Raw genomic sequence first — 26,180 nt, forward strand, 5'->3', positions numbered from 1 at the left:
TCAACACACTCATCACTCCCAATCAGCCACGTGTCACCATGTCCGTGTCCAAATGCCATTATCTACAAGTGCCATTGTGTGCAAATGGCCCCATGTCCCCATATATCTGTGTCCGTGTCCCCGGGTCTCTATGTTTCCATATTTCAATGTCCCCATGTGTCCCTATTTTGTCCATGTACCTATGCGCCAACACCATCGTGTTCACATTCCCCCTCCCACATATCTGTGTCTCCATGTCTCCCGTGTCCCCGTGCCTCCCTCGTAACCACGGTGGCCCCCCCGTGCACCTCGTGACCCCCCGACCCCCGTGTGTCCATGCCACCCGTGCTCCTCGCCGTGCTCCCCCCCGTGGCCCCTCACGCACTCGTCTGTGGCCCCGGCGACACGGGCGTCACGGCGTCCTGGGTGCTGCGGCCACGCGGGCCAGGCGCGCTGGGCGCCGCCCTCGCGGGCACCGCGCGCTGCATGCGCTCCTCGCGCTCCCGCTCACGGCGCTCGCGCTCCGCCTCCTCGTGGCTGCGGCCCCCACCCTGCAGCAGCACAGTGGAGACGGTAACGCAGGCTTCTCACACGAACTTGACTCACACCCGGGTGCGCAGACAGTTCCACTACCCGTTCCACACCCGTTCCACACCCATTCCACACCCGTTCCCGCACCCGTTCCACACCCGTTCCACACCCGTTCCACACCCGTTCCACACCCGTTCCACACTGGTTCTGCACTCGTTCCACACTCGTTCCACACCCGTTCCACACCCGTTCCACACTGGTTCAACACTGTTTAGAAATCATTTCCACTAATTTCCCACAAATTACTGTTTTACTGTTGGAACTTCACCATTAAATGTACAAAATGTTGCGCATAAACAACGAACATTATTAAACCACAATAGATATAAATCATTAAAAAAATGTAATACAAGAACACATTACACACAAAGTGCTTGCCACAAATGAACCACAATACCTTGCTGATCTCGTCAAGGAACATAAACCATCCCGCAAACTCTGGTCATCCTCGCAGCGGCTTTTGAGAAAACCATCGAACACAGACGGGCACCGCATCTCGTGCTTTCAGGTGTGCTTCTATGGCTGTCTAGAACGCTCTTCCTTCCGATATTAGAAAGCCACTGCAGCCGTGCACTTTCAAATCATCTCGATTGAAAACGAATTTCTTGAGAACTGCTCTTTGTGTTTTAGTTTTGTTGTCCTTCCCCCGCACCTCCGATTAGCAATGTTGGCTACGTACGGTGGCGAAAGAAGATCAACATACAGAGTGGCACCGTAGTCCACATGCTAACAAAAGTGAAATCACCCAATGCCACGTACTTGGGCAAAGTGATGTTATTGAGCGTCTAAAGTACAAGGAGGCGTCTGCTCGCCGGCGAGCGAGTGACTGGAGGAACCAATCGGTGAGCGCCGTCTCGTCAACCACTGCGGTGCGCGCTGCGGCGCAGCCGGGTTGAGACGCGCGCAACCGTGCGTGCACTCACAAACTTGAGCATGTTCCAGTCGAACACGTAGTCGTAGGAGAAGCCCTGCCGGTGGAAGAGGTTGCGGAAGAGCTGCCGCAGGTACGAGTAGTCGGGCTTGTCGTCGAATCGCAGCGAGCGGCAGAAGTTGAGGTACGTCGCAAACTCGGCTGCGGGGACGGCGGGGGGCAGGTGGGCATGGGGCGGCACAGTCACACGCAGCTCAACGCGGGAGCAGGGGGGGGATGGCACACAGTCACACGCAGCTCGACGAGGGAGCAGGGGGGGGGGATGGCACACAGTCACACGCAGCTCAACGCGGGAGCAGGGGGGGGATGGCACACAGTCACACGCAGCTCAACGCGGGAGCAGGGGGGGGATGGCACACAGTCACACGCAGCTCGACGCGGGAGCAGGGGGGGGACGGCACACAGTCACACGCAGCTCGACGCGGGAGCAGGGGGGGGAAGGCACACAGTCACACGCAGCTCGACGCGGGAGCAGGGGGGGGAAGGCACACAGTCACACGTAGCTCGACGCGGGAGCAGGGGGGGGACGGCACACAGTCACACGCAGCTCGACGCGGGAGCAGGGGGGGGGGGACGGCACACAGTCACACGCAGCTCGACGCGGGAGCAGGGGGGGGAAGGCACACAGTCACACGCAGCTCGACGCGGGAGCAGGGGGGGGGATGGCACACAGTCACACGCAGCTCAACGCGGGAGCAGGGGGGGGATGGCACACAGTCACACGCAGCTCGACGCGGGAGCAGGGGGGGGGACGGCACACAGTCACACGCAGCTCGACGCGGGAGCAGGGGGGGGGAATGGCACACAGTCACACGCAGCTCGACGCGGGAGCAGGGGGGGGAAGGCACACAGTCACACGCAGCTCGACGCGGGAGCAGGGGGGGGGACAGCACACAGTCACACGCAGCTCGATGCGGGAGCAGGGGGGGGGATGGCACACAGTCACACGCAGCCCGACGCGGGAGCAGGGGGGGGAAGGCACACAGTCACACGCAGCTCGACGCGGGAGCAGGGGGGGGCGGAACACAGTCACGCAGCTCCGCGTGCAGGAGTGGAGGGGGGGCAACCGTGGCGCAACTAGGGCTAGGGTAACACGAGGTGTGTAACGATGCATCACAGCTTCATCGGGTAAGCGTCAATTCTCATGGTCACAATACGCGCATCGGGCTGTTTAATGGATTTAGTTATTTACATCTGCCGCCAATACGGATTTCGCATTCGCCACGTTGCAATATTGTAATTGATTCTGTTTTGAATAATGACCAATCATTGAATGAATAATTGTCACATGCCTATTGTCCACTATCTTTTATCATTGGGTTTAATCTTTCACAGGTCTAATTCACGAAATGTTTGAACTTAATTACTTTGATAAATTTCGATTTAAAGCTTTCGTGACTGCAGGGATTCATCTTCTTGGTTTGTTTCGGTAAAGTCACGTAGAAGGGAAGTAATAAAATAATAAAAATGTTTTCTTTTTATTATTTTATTACTTCCCTTCTACTTTGATAAAAGCAAAGGTCAAGGCTCAACAGGTATACTGAGATTTGGAGGTATCTGTTAGACACACAACTGGACAACAGAGCAGTGTGTGTATCGATGATAGCTTTTGAAGTCCTTTTATATTTTAAAGTTCTGCTGGATGGCTAGAACGCGCGGGCAAGTGCACGGTGGTGACATCACGCTCCCCCCACCAACCACCCTCCACCCTGGGCCGTGTATCCAATTCACATGCGTGGGCAATGTTGGTCTAATTTAAAACAAAGAACAGTCAACCCCTCCGCTTTCAACCATGAGAAAGATCAAACGTAGCGGTGTTTACATCTGCATGTAAACCGCGCATGTAAAAATGTGCGTTTTAATCGCAGAGGCACTTAGCAAAACACCACCGCCACCACCGGAACCACCGCCACCACCACAACAGCCGCCGCCGTCGCAACAGCCACAGCCACGGTCAGCACCGTCGCCACCGCGGCGGAACCACGGCAGCGCGTCACTCACAGGGGTATCCCTTGCAGAGCACCTCGATGGGCGTGGACATCTTCTTCTCGCTGATGCGCTCGTACTTTTGGCGCTTGGTGGCCGCCTTGAGGCCCTGCCAGGGCAGCGAGCCCAGGTTGAAGTACATGAGCACGTAGCCCAGGGACTCCAGGTCGTCCCGCCGGCTCTGCTCTGTGGCGCAAAAGGGAAGGGCCCTCACCTGAGGATGGCTACTTGTGTTGTGGCCGAAACGTCGTGAGAATTGTATTATCTTTTATTTTATTATTTCCCTTCTACGTGACTTTACCGAAAGATCCAAAAATATGAATCCCTGCAGTCACGAAAGCTTTAAATCGAAATGTTGATGGCTGATGGAGGTGGAGTGTCGTACCTGTGACGATGTGAGTGTTGATGTATGATGTCGTTGTTGTACCTATGACCAGTTGAGTGTTGATGGAAACTGGAGGGGTAGCGTTGTACCTATGACCAGGTGAGTGTTGACAGATGGATGTCGATGCCGTACCTATGCCGAGGTGGGTGTTGATGGAGGCGTAGCGCGCCGTGCCCGTCAGGTTCTTGTTCTCGCGGTAGGGAATGTGCTGGTGCGTGCGCGCGTCGCGGTACTTCTTGGCCAGGCCGAAGTCGATGATGTAAACGAGGTTCCCCTTCTTGCCCAGCCCCATGAGGAAGTTGTCGGGTTTGATGTCGCGGTGGATGAAGTTCTTCGAGTGGATGTACTCGATGCGACTGATCTGCTCGCGCACAGTAACGAATGGAACTTGCTCAGTGTGCGCCAAGGACCGCGACAGCGTCAGGGAGGGGGCAACGGGCCCCAGTGGATGCGGTGGACACGGTGAGGGGTTTGGACGGAGATGTTAACTCCCTCGCCTGGTATGCAGGCAGTTGTGGGTTCGATCCCTACCCTGACGCCTGTATATTTCGAGTTTGCGTGTTTCTCTCCCCGTGGTCGCGTGGATGTTGCCTCTCGGTCCTCTGGGTTTTTCCCTCCACATTTAGAATCAACGTCCGTTCAGAGTATTTGGTGGCTGCTATAAATGTCCCACGTAATAATAAGCCGCTTCGTGATAGCCTGGTCGCTTCTGAAAAAGAGCTACACATATCTCAGTGGGCCTTACGTCGTCAAAAACAAGTCTAGTTTAGTTTTAACGGTGGGGAGCCCCTGTGAGTGAGAGAGGCACCCACCATCTGGTCGGCGAGCAGCAGCACAGTCTTGAGGCTGAACTTGCGGGAGCAGAAGTTGAAGAGGTCCTCCAGGCTGGGCCCCAGCAGCTCCATCACCATCACGTTGTAGTCGCCCTCCGCACCGCACCACTTGATAGTGGGGATTCCCACTGTGACACACACACACACAAAGTCAACGACACCCTGTTTTTAGTCTTCAAGACTGTTGGAGAACATGCTGTTAGCGAGCACCCATTAAGGCCAGAATGGTATGACCAAAATCACACATCACAACCGGGGCGCTTTTTTCTCCCAAGAGCAGATGTTTACACACCACATTGGGTACTCATTTGAGGCCGAGTTGGTTTTAGGGATGTGTCCGAACCGATGCTGGACCACTTGTAACTGATGTCAACCGTGGCTAGAAATGAAACCACGTCGCCAGGTTCACAGTGCAGTGCATCAACCACTGCACCACGATTCCAGCGCGTACACAAATAAAAAATATGCCCAGTAAAGCCTCAACACCTATGGAGGCTGGAACGGCACACAAAGGAGGTGGGTGGCCATCACCACACCTGGTCGCTTTTTTCTCCCGAGTGGTGATGTTTACACACCACAGCAGGTACTCAATTTAGGCCGAGTTGACCTAGGGGAAGCCCAGGACCGGTCAGTAAAATCGTCACTGATGTTGGCCGTGAGCGGTAATCGAACTTGGGCCACCGGTCTCATAGCGCAGCGTGCTAACCACTACGCCACTGGTCCCCCACGAGCACACGCACACACAAGCACAAGCGCGCACGCACGCACACACACACACAAAGACACGGACGCAACGGATAGACAGGCAGTGCAAGCTCGTGGGCGACCAGTGTCGGGTTCAGTTGACCGGTGCAACACGCATGACCCGTGCGTTGGTAAGTTACACGTTCCTCCTGTGTGTGCTGCACAGGGCAGGAGGGCCTAGGTATCGAGTTGGGGCCTTGCGTTGGTAAGTGCACGATCCTCCTGTGTGCTGCATAGAGCAAGACGCCCTGCGCTGCTGATGCGAGGCAGGGAGGCAGCCGCACAGCTGCGAGGATTGACGGGAGTTTGAAAAGGAGCCCAGCCTCAAATGCCATCAGCCCCCGCAGTGACGGGGTAGGTAGGGGGGTAGGGGGGTTGGGGGGATAGGGGGTGAGGGGTGGGGTGGGTGGGGGGGGTGGTCTGAAGGAGGCAGAGCACCCCCCTCCCTTATTGAATTCTTACTCAACATTTGTTAAAAACAACGGTGTTGTGTCCCAGTTGCGTTTTAGTATTCCTACAGCCTGTCAGCAACAAGGTCACGCTGCAGCGCAGGATGTCATAATCCAATCCGCGGCACCGAGGCCTTTTGTGTTAAAGCGCGACTGCCAGGTGGAGATTCCTGTCGCGTTGCCCAACAGAGACCACTGGGGACGGATGCAGAGTGGATGGGTGTGGAGGGGGTGGAGAGTAGTGGGGTGGTGATGGGAGGGGAGCGGAGGAGAGTGGAGCGGTGCAAGGGTTGTGGGCAGATGCGAGGGTGTGGGTAGCATAGTGCAACGGTTAGCGCGCTGCGCTATGAACCCGGAAAAGTCAACACCAGTGACGATTATCTGAATTGGTCCTGGGCCTCCCCTAGGTTGCCTCGGCCTCAAACGAATACCTGGTGCGATTTGCAAACATCACCATTGGGGAGTGAAAGGCAGTTCGGTGTGGTGCTGGCCACCAACCCCTTCGTGTGCCATGCCGGTTTTCAAAGGTGCTCGCTAACAGCACTCGCCCCAACAGTATATTAAGGCTACACGGGGATATTCGTCTTTGTGGGTGGTGTACCTCCACCCTGCATCATCTTGTAGAACTTGCTCTCGATGTGCAGCTGCGGGTGCTTGGTTTTCACGCACTCCAGCTTGATGGCCACCTCCTCCCCCGTGGCGATGTTGGTCCCTGCGAACAAGGAGGAGAGGAGACCAGCCCGCGCGCCAGTTACCGGCGAGCGTCCGCACACGCCACCCGCCAGGCACGCAGCAAAAGCGTGCGGCCAGTGACAGACCGGTCCACTGGCCCTCAGAATCGGCCCAGACATTTGTAAACACAACGGGGCTCAAATTCGGGCTATGGACAAATGTTTTTTTATTGGGTTGTGCGACAAACTGTGGACTCGTAGCTAGATGTGGGATGTGACGACGTATTAGCGTGATTTTGCCGTGCGATCTCATTAGCTGATTGGGGCTGGCCCAAAAAACAAATGGGCCGGTGAGGAAGAATATTTGTAGCTGCCAAATATGGGATTTAATGCCAACTGAGAGCATAAATAAGTAATGAAGCGTACACATTAGAGGTAATAACATATTTTTTTTTTATTCTAATCACATTTGCCATTTCGCCACACAGAGCGGTCCACCGGCCCTCAGAATGGACCAGCCCACCGGGCAGTTGCCCGGACTGCTGCCCTATGGCCAGTCCGAGCGTACACGCGGCCACCGCCGACTCAACACGGGAATGTGGGACACGGCAAACTCCTCCACCCTCTCCACAACCACGCCGGTGCTCGGGGAGACGTGATGGGGTGGAGTGTTCGAACACACGGTGGGAATGACAGTAACCGTTAATCAATAATAATAAATTGTGATTGTTTACCCATTCAGACTCACTCGTTTTTCAGTCGTGTTTTTTTCGCGCTCGGGAGCAATGTTGCTGCTGTGTGCAATCCCAATTGTGTAACTTAACAGGTACAATTTCGATTTAAAGCTTTCGTGACTGCAGGGATTCATCTTCTTGGTTCTTTCGGTAAAGTCACGTAGAAGGGAAGTAATAAAATAATAAAAATAATGTTTTATTTTTATTATTTTATTACTTCCCTTCTACGTGACTTTACCGAAAGAACCAAGAAGATTAACAGGTACATTTTCAGCATTAGCGATGTCATGCGGCCAACACTAGTTACAGCGTATGTAGTTTTATTTTAGCTACGGATAGAAACCGGAGAACCTGGAGGGAACTATAACAGAACCGAGAGAGAACATACATGCTCCACAATGAAAGGTTCCCCAGTCAGGAGTTGAACCCAAGAACTTATTGCTGTGAGGCACAATTGTCACCAAGCTCCAGGTTCAGTAGGAGAGCCTCCAACCTCATTTTATAGAGTGAGCAGCAATTACCAAGTCATCAACATAAATAAAATATCGTTCATCAGTAGGGAGCCATCCATCAACCTCACCGAGACATCAATCAGCCTCCCACTGTATCTATACCAGATGTAAATTCCTCTGGTAAAGCCATTCATTCTCAAACTACGTGGTGAAGAAATGTTACATAGTGTAGGGGCCAGAGGACATCCCTGTTGTACCCCAAGGTAAAAATAAATGGCTACGACACCCAGAAAATGCAGCTTTGCCCGGGCCTGCCTACCATCATAAAGGTCCTTAATAATCGTGAGTGCTGGTCAGGGACTGCGAGAATATTAAAATGTGATTTTAAAAATGATTTGAAATAAAAGTTAATTTGAATACAACAGGCTGAATTAGAAAATATATTTTTCAAAATAATCTTAATTCAACTAAGATTTAACATGAAGTCGAATATTCAGTACATCCCGAAATACACACCTCAATAGTCACCACACACCCTCAATACCAGTGGCTGGACATGGGTTACAAACATTTGTCTTTATTATTACACAATTACATATGTGTACGAATGAAATTAAAAAAAAAATGTTTTAAGCAGCAATGCAGATATGAGCAGTGGATGAGTTCAGGTTTTTTTTTTAAATCGATTTGCATTTTTTCAAATCAGAATTTCAGATTTTCAGATCACATACGCTACGTACCGGTTAAACCTGAATTTTCTGCTGACAAAAGTGACGTCTCTCAATGGCAAAGCAGCACACCACGTGAGATGGGGAAAACCTTGCACGGGACGTCGGGAATGCGCCGTGACTTGCCCCGACGTCGTCACGTTTCCGGAAAAGGCCCAAAGAATGACGTTTTCCTGATCATCTGAAATTAGTTTTCTCGACGCGATATTTGGATTTTTATCTTTTTGTGCAGGTTATGCCGAAAATCAACAATACATCCCTAGCAGTCACCTAAATTAAACTAAACTGTATTGGCAGTGGTGCACGCAAGCACCATGAACAGAAACCTAACACTTTCATCATGACCAACACTGCCCTAAAAGTAAAATAACACATAACAGGCGACGTTTCGGGGAATGACCCTTGTTCATAGCAGACATTTATTACAATTATTATGATGACAACAAATGAGGGTGACGTTTCTCATCACAGCGTTTCCATAACAACGACACAGGGGATCAGTGAGCTCAGTGCTCCCACAATCCCCGTTCCAGAGTCAATTTACTCCTCGATAGCGAAACCGCCCACAGAGCAAGCAGCTCAGCCCTGAGTGCAACCACACGACCCCAGAGTCCCCGGGTGAGCTGCCCCTACCACCCTAGTCTCATCACCCCCCCACCCACATTGCCACCTGCTCCACACACACACATACACACAGGCCACTACGCATTCACACACACACACACACAAAAGACAAAGATACCCCTTTATAGCCTTGAACAGACTGTTGGAGCAAGTGTTGTTAGCGAGCATTTATGAAGGCTGCAACAGCACACGAGGGGGTGGGTGGGGAAAGCACCATGTTCGCCCCCCTTTGTCTCCCCAGTGGCGATGTTTACACACCACACAAGATACTCATTTGAGGCCGAGTGTGTGGAGGGGCAACACACACGCCACTCAACACAACACACAAACATACAATGACACTGTGATGTGTCATTGTATGTCAATTGTTGTGTCCGTATTCTATGATTTAATCTCTCCGTGTTGATGTTTGGGTCCTCCATTTGCGTCTCTTGTTTGCGTGTCGTTGACGTTGCGTCGGTGCTCTATGCTCGTGGCACTGCGTGTCGATATCTGTGTTCAAGGGTTGCGTCACTGTGTGATGAGGTTGAGTGCACCCCCCCCCCCCACCGGAGTCCCTGAGTGCAGCCTAAAGAGAAGAGCTCCTGCCTAGCAGCCCTGCCCAATGGCCCCCACCCCACATTGCCGCCTGCTGCTGCTGCTACCGCCGAGAGAGAACGTGGAGGACGGTGGTCTGCTGCAGTGTAGGTCGTTGCCAAAAAGACAAATATCCCCCGTATAGCCTAAGCAGACTATTGGGACAAGTGCTGTGAGCGAGTAGCACCTATGAAGGCCGGCATGGCACACGATAGGGTGAGCGGACAGCACAACGTGCGGCCGCCTTTCTCTCGCTTAGTGGCGATGTTTACACATCGCACCAGGTACTCATTTGAGGCCGAGTCGACCTATGGGAGGCCCAGGATTGGTGCAGATAATTGTCACCGGTGTTGGCCAAACTCGGGTCCCCGGGTTAACCGCTGCACTACGGCGTCTCCCGCGCCACACACACATAGAAAAGTCTCACCACGCCACCCAAGATACTCCAAACACCATCATTACTCCCGTGTAGCATAAGCTGTTGGGGCGAGGGCATATAAACGCCAGCATGGCGCAGGAGGTGGTGTGGGCAGACCTGGCCGAATTTGTCTCCCCCAGTGCTGATATTTACACACCGCACCACGTACTAATGTAAGGCTGAGTAACACCTAGGAGAAGCCTGGAACCAGTTCAGATATTCATCCACTGGTGTTAGCCATGGCCAGGAATAGCACCTAGGACACCTAGTTCGTAGCGCAGAGCACCAACCCCTGCGCTACCACCACTCCTTACGGAGAAGATATTCCACACGCACGCACGGGCCAGACCACACACAAACGTTAGCCACTCCACACACACGCAGTCCACTCACCACGTACTTAAGCATGAGAGAGCGGCAAGGCCCCCCCCCCGCCCGACACACGGAGCAGGATTATAACACAAAGCAATGTAGCGACAGCACCGCCCGACCAGCTGAGCGACCTGCCCTTTACGTAAAGAACAATGGGCTGGGCAGCCCCCACCGCCCGCATGTTTGGGCCACATGAGGGTGGCTGTTGCTCCCGGTGGAGGTCGGCAACTGGTGTCGGCCTCGTGTCCACGCCGTCGTCTGTGTCGTGTCGAAATGCATGTGTGTCGTGCCGATGTGCGTGTGTGTGTCAGCCTCCGTGGATGAGGCTCGTGAAGGACGCTACTGGGCAGTTGGAGGCAGTCGCCCTCAAACAACAACGGAGGGCGGAGGAGCGACGCTCACAACAACGAGCGGACCGCCGGGTGGCTAAAGCACAGCAAGTTGGCACAGTAGGGGTCACAGGTGGTGCATCAGCCAGTCATCTCAGTCAGTCGACCCGTGACACCTGGGTCTGCCCCGTGACCTCCTGCCAGCGGGCGTTCGATACTTCACGTGGCCTCAAGGTGCACATAGCCTGGCACAAGCGTCGTGGTGACGTCACCGCCACTTAGTGGCGAATGGCGGTTGTTGTTGTGTCGCTGCGTTCTACGATGACGATCCATTCTCTAATTTTTGTATTTTACCAGGTAAACACCACTGAGCTATGTAGCTCTTTTTCATAAACGACCTGACAACAAACGACAGCTCAACGAAGTGGCTTATCACGTGAAAAATGACAGCAGCCAAAGACTCTGAACGCATGTTGATTCTAAATGTGGAGAGAAGAACCGGAGGACCCGGAGAAAAATCCACGTGACCAAGGGGAGAGAGAGAGACACGCAAACTCCAAATATACATGCATCAGAGTCGGGATCGAACCCACAACCTCCTCCATTCCAGGCAAGGGAGTTAACATTTTGCTACCGTGGCACCCCCATTACACGTCACTGTGGTGATGTCTGTGTCCTGTTGAATGCGTCACCCCGTGTGATGATAATTTGTCACCATGGTGTGTTGATGTTTGTGTCACCATGGTGTGTTGATGTTTGTGTCACCATGGCGTGTTGATGTTTGTGTCACCATGGTGTGTTGATGTTTGTGTCACCATGGTGTGTTGATGTTTGTGTCACCATGTTGTGTTGATGTTTGTGTCACCATGATGTGTTGATGTTTGTGTCACCATGGCGTGTTGATGTTTGTGTCACCATGGCGTGTTGATGTTTGTGCTCTGTGACTGTATCAGTGCGAAAGAAGTTCAACGTGATAAGCCACTTCTTTGAACTATCATTTGTGGTCAGGTCGCTCCTGAAAAAGAGCTGTATAGCTCAGTGGGCCTTACCTGCTAAAATAAAAAAATAGTTTCTAGTGAAAAATACGTTTTGTTTAATAATGTTCTATCACGGTGTCACTGTGATGATGATGATGGCTGTGTCACTGTGACGAGGATGATGGCTGTGTCACTGTGACGATGATGATGGCTGTGTCACTGTGATGATGATGATGGCTGTGTCACTGTGATGATGATGATGGCTGTGTCACTGTGATGATTGATGATGGCTGTGTCACTGTGATGATGATGATGGCTGTGTCACTGTGATGATGATGATGGCTGTGTCACTGTGACGATGATGATGGCTGTGTCACTGTGACGATGATGATGGCTGTGACACTGTGATGATGATGGCTGTGACACTGTGATGATGATGTGATGATGGCTGTGTCACTGTGATGATGATGATGGCTGTGACACTGTGATGATGATGGCTGTGTCACTGTGATGATGATGGCTGTGACACCGTGATGATGATGATGATGGCTGTGTCACTGTGATGATGATGATGGCTGTGTCACTGTGATGATGATTGATGTGTCACTGTGATGATGATGGCTGTGACACTGTGGTGATGATGGCTGTGACACTGTGATGATGATGATGGATGTGTCACTGTGATGATGATGATGGCTGTGTCACTGTGATGATGATGGCTGTGTCACTGTGATGATGATGATGATGGCTGTGACACTGTGATGATGATGGCTGTGTCACTGTGATGATGATGGCTGTGTCACTGTGATGATGATGATGGCTGTGTCATTGTGGTGATTATGGTGGCTGTGTCATTGTGATGATGATGATGGCTGTCACTGTGATGATGATGATGATGATGGCTGTGACACTGTGATGATGATGGCTGTGACACTGTGATGATGATGATGGCTGTATCACTGTGATGATGATGATGGCTGTGACACTGTAATGATGATGATGGCTGTGACACTGTAATGATGATGATGGCTGTGTAACTGTAATGGTGATGATGGCTGTGTCACTGTGATGATGGTGATGGCTGTGACACTGTGATGATGATGGCTGTTGTGATGTCTTCTGTGGTGTGCGTCTCACCCAGGTAGATGTCACCAAAGGAACCGCTTCCGATCTTGCGCCCAAGGCGGTATTTGTTACCGACCCTGAGCTCCATGTCTCTTGTCTCCTACAGCGGAGACACGCGCACGGAGACAACACTGTGATGTGCCAAAAAGAAACGGAGGCAAGTGCACATAAACAGCAGCGAAATAATCACATATAAGCATACATATGACACAGACACACAAAAACACAGACACGCACGCTTAAGTTCCCACGAAAACAGACACACACAGCTTTTTACACCCAGACACACAGCCAAAAAACATATACAGAAACAGACACAAAAACAGACGCAAAGGCATAAAACACACAACTATACGGAACACAATAAAATACACACCCATTAATAGAGAGTAAAATTCACTCATGCAGAAACACACACACACATAAAGACAAGCATAATCACGGAATTACAAAATACACAAACACGCAGAATACACACACAAATATACCACGCAAAAACAAACGTATGAAGCGAGATATACACACACACACACGTCCACACACGCACACAAAGACACACAAAAACACACACGCCTACAAATACACACGAACACAAACACACACACACACCAAGGCACACAAACTCACGTAAACATCGACACAAATACACCCACTGGATATACAAAATTACACACACACAACAAGGCGCTCATCCGCGCAGACTCCATCACACACCGACGACGCTCGCACCGACACACAAACACGCGCTCGCCCTGACACTCAAACGCGACACCCTGACACACTCGCCGACGACACTCGCTGCTGACACGAGCCGTACACTCGCCGACAGTCGCTGCTGCTGCTGCTGTCACAGGGGAGGAAACCGGCTTCGTCTCTCCCCGTCTCCTTCACCGGTGGAGCATCGCGATTTTTTCACCGCAGATTTTCCTCACCTAAGTGCGTCGCGAGGAGGAAATATCCGCGTGGACGTGACCGTGGCACGGCGAGGGGCGTGCTCCGCGCGATCCGGGGCGGCTACTGCGGACGGCGGCGTCGCGATGCCACGGATTGCGCGGGGTCCATGGAGCGGGCGGCCCTCACGACGCCATTATTTACCTCCACTCCTGCGCGTGACGTCACGCGGAAGAACAATGCACGGGCCCGGATGCGGGAGACGTCACCATGGGCGACGGAGAGCCCTCGCGCGCGGGCGACGCGGTGACGTCATCACGTCGACGGCGCGCGCGCGACCCTGTCAATAGTGTTACGACGGAGCTCGCGACGTGGTTACGTCATCACGTAGAGAACGCACGCGACCCCTTGTATAGCGTCACCAGGACGACGGAGCCCGAATTCGCGACGTGGTTACGTCATCACGCCGAGGGCGCGCGCGACCCTATGGGTAGCGTCACCATGACGACGGAGCTCGAGCTCGCGACGTGGTTACGTCATCACGCAGAGAACGCGCGCGACCCTATGGGTAGCGTCACCATGACGACGGAGCTCGAGCTCGCGACGTGGTTACGTCATCACGCCGTGGGCGCGCGCGACCCTCTGGATAGCGTCACCATGACGACGGAGCTCGAGCTCGCGACGTGGCTACGTCATCACGCAGAGAACGCGCGCGACCCTATGGGTAGCGTCACCATGACGACGGAGCTAGAGCTCGCGACGTGGTTACGTCATCACGCCGAGGGCGCGCGCGACCCTCTGGATAGCGTCACCTTGACGACGAAGCTCGAGCTCGCGACGTGGTTGCGTCATCACGCAGAGAACGCGCGCAACCCTATGGGTAGCGTCACCATGACGACGGAGCTCGAGCTCGCGACGTGGTTGCGTCATCACGCAGAGAACGCGCGCGACCCTATGGGTAGCGTCACCATGACGACGGAGCTCGAGCTCGCGACGTGGTTACGTCATCACGCAGAGAACGAGCGCGACCCTATGGGTAGCATCACCATGACGACGGAGCTCGAGCTCACGACGTGGCTACGTCATCACGCAGAGAGCGCGCACGACTCTATGGATTGCGTCACCATGACGACGGAGCCCGAGCTCGCGACGTGGCTACGTCATCACGCAGAGAGCGCGCACGACCCTATGGATTGCGTTACCATGACGACGGAGCCCGAGCTCGCGACGTGGTTACGTCATCACGCCAACGGCACGCGACCTCTGGATAGCGTCACCAGGGCAAAGGAGCTCGGGCTCGCAACCGATCGACGTGACTTTACCGAAAGACCCAAGTGTATGTGGTGATGTCATCACGTCGACGTGGTTACGTCATCACGCAGAGAATGCACGCGAACCTCTGGGGGCAGCGTCACCACGGCGACGGAGCTCGTGCTCGCGACCCGGTGACGTCATCACGCCGGCTGCGCGTGACGTCACTTCCTGACGGCCGCCGCTCCACCCGCATGGTAATTTGACTGCTACCGTGTGATGCGCTCTGTCGTCCTTTTTGTCAGCCGTGGTCGATCCGCTGCTGTGATAATCCACCTCCGGCAACCTGCACCTGAACAGGTTTTATCGCTCCCCTCTCCCCGGTTTACATCGCACTCTGGGGACTCGTTCCTTTCCATGGTTGCCGCGCCGTTATTGTTCTTGTACAGTAATGACTACATTGGTCATTCTATCGTGCGGGTGGCCCCGCCACAGTAATGTGGAATGTCCACCCTGGCGCGTGTTTCTTAATGGAGGTGAGTTAGGCTTGCGAGGGCCGCTCACGCTCCGTGTTTTAAAGATCTCTCGGCCTTTCCAAACCAAATGTCACCCAGCAGCATCAGCTGATGTAAGCCAGCAGCGTCTGTTCTGTTTTAATTTCAAGTGTATTTGTTTTAACCAGCTGAGAACTCTTAACAGAGACCAGGATAGCCCGTCTCATTTGCAAGAGTGACCCGGGTCACTTGAATATTTGCTGTACGGATGTTGAACTTCTTTCGCACCGTACGTCGCCAATCGAGCCAATGGGGTGCGAGATAACAAACGAAAAACAAAAGTAAGTTCATATTCTTTGGGTCTTTAGGTAAAGTCAACGTAGAACAAAAAATTTGACAAAAAACTACTTTTGATCGCAACACAAGCAATCCCTCCTGATGACGATTGCTTGTGTTGCGATCGAAACGTAGATTTATAAAAAATAAATTGTTCGACGTGACTTTGCCGAAAGACCCAAAGAATATGAATTCCTGCAGTCACGAAAGCTTTAAGTCAAGACAAAAGGAAGTTTATGAAAAAATTCGTTTTAAACCTAGATTTAAAAGTGCATATAGCACCAGTGGCTTCCAAACATCGCAAGAACGTTCCAGACGGCCGCAGAAGCGCATCTTGAAAGCGCGCGACGCGGTGACCGCCTTCTTTGTTATTTTATGCCATGTGGAGTCGAGTCTTTGTCGCGTGTTTTTCTCCCTGCAGTTCTCCGGTCCACTCCATGGCCTCCGAGGCCGCTGTCCGCTCCCGCAAGGCGAGCGCCGTGGTGGGCGGCGTGCACACGGACGCGCTCTGCTGCGCATTCGCGGACCGCGTCCTCGTCCTGGTGACGCAGCGGCCGCGTCTGGGCCTCGTCGTGAGCCTCACGGCAATGGACGGGCCTCCGGGATCATCGGAGTCGCCGGCACCGCAGGGGACACAAGGGATACCACCCCCGAGCTGTGACTCGCGTGTACTGCTCGGCAAAGACGAGGTGAGCAAACCACGCACCGCGGTCGGTGCCGTTCTCAAGGGCGGCGGCGGCGGCGCCTCCACTCTCCAGCCCGTGCCGCTCACCGTTCCATCTCTGGGCGCCGTGTTCCTCCACCCCACTCCCCCCCGCAGCCTATGAGCCACGTGTGCGCGCGGAACGTGGCGGGGCACGTGAGCCGCGAGGCCGGGGGGCGGCCCGTGCTGCTGGCGCTCTCCCTGAGCGGCGACGTCACCCCTGAGTTGGTGCGCTCTCTCCGCGCCATGGTGGACACGTGCCGGGTGTGGTGACGACGACGACGACTTCCATCGGCGAAGGTTGAACTGGAGAATGGGCATAGCGAGGGTAACTCGGGGAAACACGGATTCACGCGAGGTTGAATTTCGTCCCAGATCTGTTGGATCCTACCGTAACTGCAAGTCCCGTGCTGTGGAGTCAGACACGCGGTTGTGACTCAAGACGCTGTCACGCGGGGGCTAAGTGAGCATCATGTTGGATGTGTGTGGGAGGGTGCGGCGTTGTAATTGGTGAATATTGCACGGGGGATTGAGTCTTTCTGGCCTTGTGTCACAGGCTGACTTACTACAATTACTCGGGGTTGACGTTCACCATCTCTCACCGTCCAGCCAGTCCATGCGTAACGTTCTTGCGACAACGTTCACCGATGCGAATTAAGATTTCAAGAGGCAAAATGCACGACTCGATGTAATAGAGCAGCAATGCTGAGTAAAGTCGCGTCCACATCCACGCGATCAGTTATGCAACCAAATCGCTGTCAACATCATGCAACTTATTCGCCTGAAACTGCCTTGTCCACATCTGACCGAGTAGTCAGTCATGCAACAAGGAAATTAAACCGCGTTTTCAAGATTGCAATTAACCCTAGTTCGCAAGTGTGCACGTGATGAAATACGTCGCTACAAATTTCTCAGCAGATCAATGCTTGAAAATGGAGTGTCTCTAGGGCAAGCAACCAGTTGCGTAACCAATTTCTCAGGTTCATGGCCGGCTTAAAGATTATTGATGACACTGGGAGCAGTGCAAGGAATCGCATATCAACCTCTTCTCCACGTAGCCCGTGCTGTAGCTGCCCACTCGCAACTCGACACCTGCGTCATGTCACCTTGTCTCACACGTGCAATTACAAAGTCCTGAACTTTGTTTTCACACCAAATTGACAAAAGGTTAATGATATCAGGCATTTCGACTGTTTGTTTACTTGTAATGCTTTGTGGGCCAGGTTACACTTTGTAAGTGACTTTTGGTCTCGGTGAGCCCTCGGTTTAAATAAAGAATGTTTGTATTAAAAATGTATAAGACAAATATGTTACGTGTGGTAGATGGAAACGTTCACAAATCATGCCTCGGTGAGCTTCTGGCAGATGGCGTAGTCCCAGAGCTCGCTGCAGAATGCACCCCGCTCGCCTTACAGCAGCGACTCGCCTACACTCCCATACCACGGGTGCAGCGAATATACTCTAAAATCTTGACTTAAAGCTTTCGTGACTGCAGAAATTAATATTCTTTGGGTCTTTCGGTAAAGTCACGTAGATAGGTTCAAACTATATATATCTTAACTTTGGAGCTTTCGTGACTTCAGGAATTATTCTTTGGTTCTTTCTTTGAAATTTTCACACTTAAATTCTATTTCGATTTAAAGCTTTCGTGACTGCAGGAATTCATCTTCTTGGTTCTTTCGGTAAAGTCACGTAGAAGGGAAGTAATAAAATAATAAAAATAAAACATATTATTATGTTTTATTATGTTTTATTTTTATTATTTTATTACTTCCCTTCTACGTGACTTTACCGAAAGAACCAAGAAGACTTAAATTCTAACTTAGCAATCTTTGAAATACGTAATCGACCAGGCTATGCGTTGTGTGTTGACCGACTCTGTGTCGTTTTACATAACATTTCTATACTTTGCTAGGTTATTTAATTTTAGTGTCTCTTTCTCCCCCTAAGTCTGCTCACTCCTTTTTGTTGTACTCATTGACATGTAAATTTTGTCTCTAACCCCTCCCTCTCGCTGCCTCCGCCCCCCTCTGTCTATTTAAGGCCACCCCACAGAGACGATCACCCCTCTCTGTACCTGTGTTGCCCGCTGTGTGTATCTTGGTGATATCTGTCTGCTTATGTCTGTCTATAATTTTTTCTGGTTATATTTTATGTCGCTATTTCATTATACCTGATGATTGCTTGTGTTGCAATCGAAACGTCGTATGTTATTATTTAATTCATTATTTTTTCTTTATACGTGACTTTACCGAAAGAACCAAAGAATATATATATACTTTAAAATTGTTAAACTTGTATTCGTAAAATTTCATTGTTTAAAATAATTAACGTGTACTAAGATCATAGGTTTCTCTGCTGCAAATAAGGATTCCAATGAGCCCCCTTAGGTTAAATAAAATGACAGATAATTAAATCCATGACAAAGCATATGCAAAGCACTTCATCAGAGTGGTTAATATTTTATTTATAACTTCAAGCGTTAGATTAAATGCACTTTGTGGGATTAAAAATGCAAAGTAAAGCAGTTGTTAATTTTAACAATGGAAGTGACGGTTTTCGTAAGTGCAAGTGCACGGCACAGTGTGGCATGCATCAGTTCCTTCCAGAGGTTCTGGTTCTGTGCCTTCCAAGCGGATTTACACAGCCATAGTCACAACTATGGTTCTAGATCTAGTCTCAGTTCCAGATGCTCTCCCATGTGCTGATCCTGTTTCACATTCAGTTCCAAATCCAAATTAAGTCCTCATGTTTTTTGTTCCAGCCGAATTGTTGTTCCAATTATTCCTTTATATCCGGAAGTGGTTCCAGTTTTGGCTTCTCTTCCAGCTCAACTTCCATTTCTGGCTCCAGCAGAGGTTCTGAATCGCAACGAGCTTCCGGTTGTGGATGTTGTTCCAGTTGTGGTTGTTCAGGACATGCTTGTTCCAGTTGTTGTTCCAAAGGCAACTGATCTAATTGCACCCGTTCTAGCTGTTGTTCGACTGGTTCTGGTTGTGAGTGGGTTTGTTCCTGCAGTGGTTCTAATTCAGATTGTGGCTGCTCCAGGTGTTGTTCGGAAGGCAGATCTGGTTTTGGATCTGGGTCTACGGGTTCCTGTTCTGATTGTGGTAGTGGTAGTGACTGCTCTGTTTGCTGCAGTGCTTGCAGTGGTTGTTGTGCTTCTTGTTGACATGATTCCATTGGTGGTTCTTGTAGCTGCTGCTGCTTCTGTTGGAGCGATAGCGAGCGAGCTTCGGACAGGAGCCTCCTGACGGCCGCCATGAAGGGCCCCACCTCACTTGTGTGGTCGACCGTGAGCGACACGACACGGCGCTCACTCTCAGTCCATGCGCTCGCTCGCAAATCTGGCACGAACACAGAGACGAGTGGAGACAAACGTAAAGGAGCGGGAAAATATGACTAACTGTAACTTTGTATTTAACAAGGTAATGCCCGCTGAGCTATATAGTTATTTTTCATAAGCCACCTGGCCACAAATGATAGTTCAACTAAGTGGCGTATCATGTGGAAATTTATAGCAGCCAAATACTCTAAAGACATGTTATTAAATGTGGAGGGAAAAACCAGAGGACCTGGAGAAAAATCCACACCACCACGGGAAGAGACACACAAACTTGAAATATAGAGGCGTCAGGGTTGGGATCGAACCCAGGACCTATATACCAGGCGAGGCAGTTAACATCTCGCCAATGCGGTGCCCCAATGGGAATAGGCAGAGGCACACAAATTACTCATGGGAACAAGTAAGAACACACAAAAACACGGCGACCTAGAAAAGCATATCATAGACATGATCACAACCATGAAGGTTATGGATGGTCATTTTGAGGTTAATGGCGATAGCTATGGTGTTGGCATTACCGTTTGCTAGCATTCCAAGCCGTCTCTTGACCAAGTCACTCAGTTTCCCAGAATTCCAGGCCTCTCGCAGCAATTCCAGCTTGCGACCGATGTCATCGCATATGCGGCCCTGCAAGCATAACACACCAACATGTATAGGCAGACCTATAGCAATGCGTTGTTGGTAAACGCAGCACGATACGAAACAGCGCTATTGGAGGCAGCGCAATAAGAGGTTGAGGTTTGCCTGTATATGACATTTATGAGAATACTATTGAGAAAAGTGCTACTTATGAGCTTATTCTAAAAAGACGGGCATAATACACTGGTAGCACCAATGCACAAGCATCAAATAGCTGACTAACAACACGTAGCTCTGTTAAGGTTAGTCTTGTTGCCCTCTTCGAAGATGCCTGGCCAGTGTCAAAGGATAGGCCAAAATACCCTCGGGAGGAGGTTTCTAGAGCTCCCGCTAGTGGAGGCTCTTCTGCCTGCAGTCGTATATATTAGTAATTGCAGGGCTGCACCTTTATTATGAGCATCCTGCAAGTTTAGCGAGGCACACGGGGGAGGTTGGTTGGTGGTGGGTGCAAGCACCATGTACACCTTTATTACAAACCCGGTACTATCGGCTGCATATCCGGTACGCCGAGAGGTGGCTCACCTGAACGTGGCCACGGCACCCTATCAGTAGGGAGGTGAGCGTCTCCAGCACCACCTCCACACTGGGCTCCTCCTGGGTCACGGACGCAGAGGTCTCAGGGGTGGGTGGTGCAAGAGGTGGGGTCACGCTGGGGGGTGGGGCCACGCTGGGGGGTGGGGCCACGCTAGGGGGTGGGGCCACGCTGGGGGGTGGGGCCACGCTGGAGGGCGGGGCGCTTGCTGGGGTCAGAGACACCTGGGGTGATGTAATGGTGGAGGTGGTTCCCCCTGAAATGAAAAGCACTCGTTAACTCTCGATTCTCCCTTTTACTTCGCTCCTCGTTTCACTCTCCCACCCACTTATACCACACGCGCCGTTCACTTATATCCGACACGTCCTCACTCTTCATCAATCTGCTCACTATGACCCCCGATATATATCTTCTCTCTTCCATTTCTGACCTGTTTATATCTTTAACATCCTCCTGCTGCCCTTTCTCCCCATCGGTCTCTTTTCCTTTATGAAGTCCTTGGCATTTCTAACTTATCTTTGTCCTCCACCCTTCTCTATTACCCTAACCCCGTCTTGTCAACGTCTTCATAAATTTTTTTGCACAAACCATTTGTTGTATGTAGGCATTTATATGGATATCTATTGTCTGCTTATCTATTGTGTTACTTACCGTATGCTCTCCACAACGCTAATTATGATTTCGTCTCAACTTTTATTTACATTGTGCCCATAATATAACATGTCGCAGACTAAAGATTTTTAGCCTTGTAAACACATTAAAGGTATCAATCTCGATTTACTAAATCGAATTTCTGCGTTAAAGAAATTTCATACCACACGGCACGCGCAATGAGTTATTCCAACATGCAGATCTTTTGGTGCGTTTTCTGAAAAAGTTGAATTTTGTTTGAAATTAATAAATATTCAATAGTTTTATATTTGTTCCTAATTATATTTGTATTGTGAAAACTGTAATAGGTGTATGTCGTTTAGGTTAGGGATAGAGTTGGAATGACTGTCCGAAACACATCCCTTATGTTCTGTATTCAATTAATAGGAAAAAAAGCTATTCCCATTTACGAAATTTCGTTTTACGCCTGCTTTTTTGGAGAACGCATCGCTTTTCGTGAATCGAGCGATATCTGTACCGTTGTGTGTAGGTTATCGATGTTGTGAGATGAGCACCTGTGAGTTGAGGGGGAGGAACGCGCTTGGTGAGGGGGGTTCCCCCTCGCCGCGTCGCATTCTGGGTGCAGAATGAGAATACTGGGGGGTCGTTCCAGCCGCGATCCAGGTTCCCTGTATTGGGGACACACATGGGCAGGGGGGAGGAACGCAGTGTGTCATGTGAGGGTGGTTTGGGGGTTACATGGAAGGGTGAGGAACACGGGTACAAAAATACAAAGATCCCCCATATTGCCTTAGGCTGTTGAGGCAAGTGCTGTTAGCGAGCACCTATGATGACCGGCACGGCACACCCACACGGGGGTGGGTGGCAAGTACCAAGCCCTAATACCCTTGCTTCCCCAGTGCTGATGTGTTTACACACAACACCAGGTACTTATTTGAGGTCAAAGTCGACCTCGGGGGTGCCCGGGTTCGGTTCAGATAATCGACACTGGCGTTAGCCGTGAGCGGGATTCAAACTCGGGTCGCCGGGTTCGTAGCGCAGCGGGATCAACCGTGACACTACCACTCCTGCACACGGGTACACGGAGACATAGACACGAACAGTCGCGGAAACACGTACATTAAGACAGCAAGCACATTCATACGTGCACATAACACAACATCGGTGTATCATCGGCTATGTAGCATGTCAGCAAGCGCAAAGCGGGGCCGGTACTACTCGACTCAAACGAGTCCCCCTCGTGTTTATGGAGGCGTCGTTAACACACGGAACTCCGTGTCACTGAACTTCCCACGCAGCTCTGCGGAGTATGCCCTCTGTTAGTGAACACATCGGCCACATCACCGCGTCCGGTACTGCGGGTTCCGGCCGCGGCGCCGACGCCCTGCCCGGCAGGGGCATCAGGCCAAACGGTAGGCTTCGACATCAAGCTAGGCCCGAAAAGCCGGCTTTTCTCGGCACCGCGCCCGACTGCCGCACCGGTGAACTTCGCGCTGCTCAAGAAACCAACCCGCCCTGCGAAGTTCCCTCACCCGGCTTCACGAAATGCTCCGACATCGTCTCGCTGCCTCCCGCGGCCGCCTCGACTGTTTGCGCCGGTTCCAAAGTTGACGCCGACATCGCCGACGTCGCCTCGCGGTACGTGGCCGGAGTGACGTCGCGCGTCACGTGCACCCTCCCCCCCCCGACTCCGACGTTATCGTATTATACGATATCGTGACGATATTGATATCGTACGATATTATAGTGACGATATTTTACGATATCGTGACGATATTGATTCGTACGATATCGTTAGACGTGTTATATTATCGTAAGCTCCACGATAATCGTATCGCACTTTGATCATAGCACCCTACTGCCCTATCGTGAATATCGTTCATAATGCCAATAATGACAATTGTGTATGTTTTATACACGGTGGCCCAAATGTCAGGACACACGGGGTTAGAAGTATTTATTTTAACAAATTACATCGGGTTATTTTATTTATTTTAACAAATGTTGAAGCTGACTTCCATTGACATCAATGCATTCATACATTTTCTTTTTTAAATTAATTCAGGACGGGTTTCTTTTTTAACAGGTGTAATATTTGAACATGTATCAATTGTTTCGTCCCAACTCAATAAATGTTCTATCCATTTTTATGTCATCTGAAAATGAAGAAAAATATCCATGAATAATGCAAAGAGACAAATATTAACCTTAAGAATAAACTATCAAAATGTTTTAATGCCAGTGTTAAACTAGATATAATACCGAACCCCTATGTGTACTATTAGGCCACCCTATTTAGTGCCCTCTACACCGAGGCGTATCTTTACGCCGTGGTGGCGAGATGTTAACTCCCTCGCCTGGTATACAAAAAAATCGCCGGTTCGAATCCCACCCTAACGCCTGTCTATTTAGAGTCTGCGTGTCCCTCTCTCTTTCTCTCTCCCCATGGTCGCGTGGATTTTTCTCCAGGTCTTCCAGTTTTTCCATACACGTTTAGAATCAATGTGCGTTCACAGTATTTGGCTGCTGTACATTTCCACATTATAAGCCACTTCGTTGAGCTGTCATTTGTGGCCAGGTCGCTTCTGAAAAAAGAGATATTTCTCAGTGGGCCTTACCTGGTAAAATAAAATAAATTGTTGACAGTTTCGCTTTTACATGACATTTTCGAACGTTTGAAAGGGCGCCCCCTAGTGGCACCTGTGGGCGCAAGGTGGCTCAGCACGGGGCCTGCAATCGTGCATTAGCGTGCCAGTAGGGGGGCCATGATTGCTGTCCCAATTGTGTAATTTGCGGTGTAATTTTCGAATTTGGCTTATTTGGACCCTGACGCCGGCACACAATGGCCTACTTTTGGGAATGACGCAACAACCGGTTACGGTGATAGGCAACTTTGCACCGATATCATCCTCAGCAATAAGACTAGCTCAATGGGCTTTATCTGGAAAGATAAAAATATATATATTTTACAATATTTGTATATTGTTTTAAGTTTTTTTTACCTTGCCTATACTTTGCACTGCTGGCGTGTTTTTGTATTGTTTGTTGTCGTAACGTTCTGATCTGCCCTTACTGGACATATGTAAAAAAATGCTTTACAGCTCATCGGATTTCTCCAGTATAAATATTCTGATTCTGATCAGAACACATGAGCACAGTCGTCAACCAATGCTCACTGCTTGATGGAGACTTGACAAGAGGACCACGATGCACTTCTTGAGGAAGTGCAGATGATGGGGTTTTTCGCATAATGCAGCAAGGTTCTGCTTTTTAAACATTTGTGTGCGTTGTTTGAAACTTAAGGCTGATTGTTGAGCGAACAGCAGTCGTGGCTTGTTTCAGTCATGGTGGCGAGATGTTCACTTCCTCACCTGATATTCAGTGTTGTGGGGACCGACGTCCACCTCCCCGCTCACGGAGGACCGTCTCGTGTCCACATGCATTGCGGCGCTTTATATTTCATTTTTTACGAATTCGAAAAAAATGGCTCGTGTTGTTTTGGTTGCTTATTCCTGGACCAGGATTTAATTTCAGCTGGATATGTCAGAGACTGAGCTCCAACTTCCAGACAATGTATCCCTGCCCCCCTCCCCCGTTGTGGTGGATGGAGGCGGGGGTGGTGGTGAGGGGGGCCCATTAAACAACTCCCCACCCACCCTCCCCAAGACAAAGTGAGACAACATTGTTGTCTCTACGTTCGCCAGAGCACGCGACCGCTGTCCTTTGGTCAGTCCATCTGGGTGTGATTATGGTGGTGGTGGGGGGGTGAATAAGACGACAGACCCATAGGCACCATGCGTCGTCGTAGACAGGTCCCTCGCGGTTCGAGGATGACGTCCATCAGATTTGGTGATGGCTCTTGAAGTCTGCTGAGGAGTCCCAATTCTGGATTCGCAGAATGATGGTGGTGTCAGCTTAGCAAAACAAGGCTCAACCCACTAGGGTACGACGCCCGATGGCCGATTGTCAGATAAAAAAAAACTTTTTAAATGTTCGGATTGAATGGACAATTTCATGTTACTTCAGATCCCCGGGGCCATTCGAGCTATAGTTTGACGCGGTTTTCATGCTAACAAAGGTGACGTGACCCAATGCCCCGTTGCCACTACTTTTGGCGGAGGAAGAGGGCGGTTTACCTAATGCCCAGTTTGGATACTGGGCAGCAGACTGAGGTTTTGGTGTTGCCGCATCCACTGTAATGTTTGATATTATTTAGCTGCTATAAGTTTGAACGTGGTGAGCCACTTTGTTGAGCTATCATATGTGGCCGGATCGCTTCTGAAAAATAAGCTAATAGCTCAGTGGGCTTTATTTACCTGATAAGAAAAAATGGTTACTCTTTGGCTCTTTCGGTAAAGTCACGTAGTTAGAAATAAAATCAAACAAATCACGACTTTTCGAAGCGACCGCTTGTGTTGCGATCGAAAAGTCGTGATTTGTTTTATTTTACCTCTAACTCCGTGACTTTACCG

At 50.8% G+C, this 26,180-nt stretch overlaps 3 protein-coding genes across 6 annotated transcripts in view; 1 reads left to right on the plus strand and 2 right to left on the minus strand.

Moving 5' to 3' along the window:
- Positions 1-14,035, minus strand: part of LOC133348026 (casein kinase I) — an 18,352-nt gene extending 4,317 nt beyond the window's left edge. Inside the window, exons 1-8 of the mRNA XM_061560840.1 lie at positions 13,837-14,035; positions 12,917-13,004; positions 6,500-6,610; positions 4,685-4,833; positions 4,005-4,233; positions 3,503-3,673; positions 1,494-1,642; positions 365-530 (exon numbers count right to left, since the gene is read on the minus strand). Of these exons, the coding sequence (XP_061416824.1) occupies positions 365-530; positions 1,494-1,642; positions 3,503-3,673; positions 4,005-4,233; positions 4,685-4,833; positions 6,500-6,610; positions 12,917-12,992 (1,051 nt within the window). The 5' untranslated portion in view covers positions 12,993-13,004; positions 13,837-14,035. The remainder of the gene's footprint in view (positions 1-364; positions 531-1,493; positions 1,643-3,502; positions 3,674-4,004; positions 4,234-4,684; positions 4,834-6,499; positions 6,611-12,916; positions 13,005-13,836) is intronic.
- Positions 14,036-15,130: 1,095 nt separating this feature from the next.
- Positions 15,131-18,223, plus strand: LOC133348072 (proteasome assembly chaperone 3-like). 4 transcript variants are annotated; one of them, XM_061560919.1, is made up of 3 exons: positions 15,131-15,303; positions 16,298-16,565; positions 16,697-18,223. In XM_061560919.1, exons 2-3 carry the CDS (start codon positions 16,314-16,316, stop codon positions 16,850-16,852), a joined length of 408 nt encoding a protein of 135 aa, XP_061416903.1. In that variant the 5' UTR covers positions 15,131-15,303; positions 16,298-16,313; the 3' UTR covers positions 16,853-18,223. The 4 variants fall into 4 exon arrangements, with proteins under 4 accessions (XP_061416903.1, XP_061416904.1, XP_061416902.1 ...); XM_061560920.1 differs by lacking the exon at positions 15,131-15,303 and adding an exon at positions 15,311-15,406; XM_061560918.1 differs by lacking the exon at positions 15,131-15,303 and adding an exon at positions 15,446-15,881 and having other exon boundaries at positions 16,061-16,565; positions 16,697-18,222.
- A 790-nt stretch (positions 18,224-19,013) lies between these two features.
- LOC133348027 (steroid receptor RNA activator 1-like) lies at positions 19,014-23,366 on the minus strand. The gene is made up of 5 exons (XM_061560841.1): positions 23,241-23,366; positions 22,263-22,376; positions 21,087-21,352; positions 20,444-20,552; positions 19,014-19,926 (listed from the first exon to the last, which is right to left on the minus strand). Exons 1-5 carry the CDS (start codon positions 23,326-23,328, stop codon positions 19,361-19,363), a joined length of 1,143 nt encoding a protein of 380 aa, XP_061416825.1. The 5' UTR covers positions 23,329-23,366; the 3' UTR covers positions 19,014-19,360.
- Positions 23,367-26,180: the final 2,814 nt, after the last annotated feature.

The sequence above is a fragment of the Lethenteron reissneri genome, chromosome 26 (genome assembly GCF_015708825.2).
Source record: "Lethenteron reissneri isolate LAM-NWPU_2019-01 chromosome 26, ASM1570882v1, whole genome shotgun sequence".
Classification (NCBI taxonomy): domain Eukaryota; kingdom Metazoa; phylum Chordata; class Hyperoartia; order Petromyzontiformes; family Petromyzontidae; genus Lethenteron; species Lethenteron reissneri.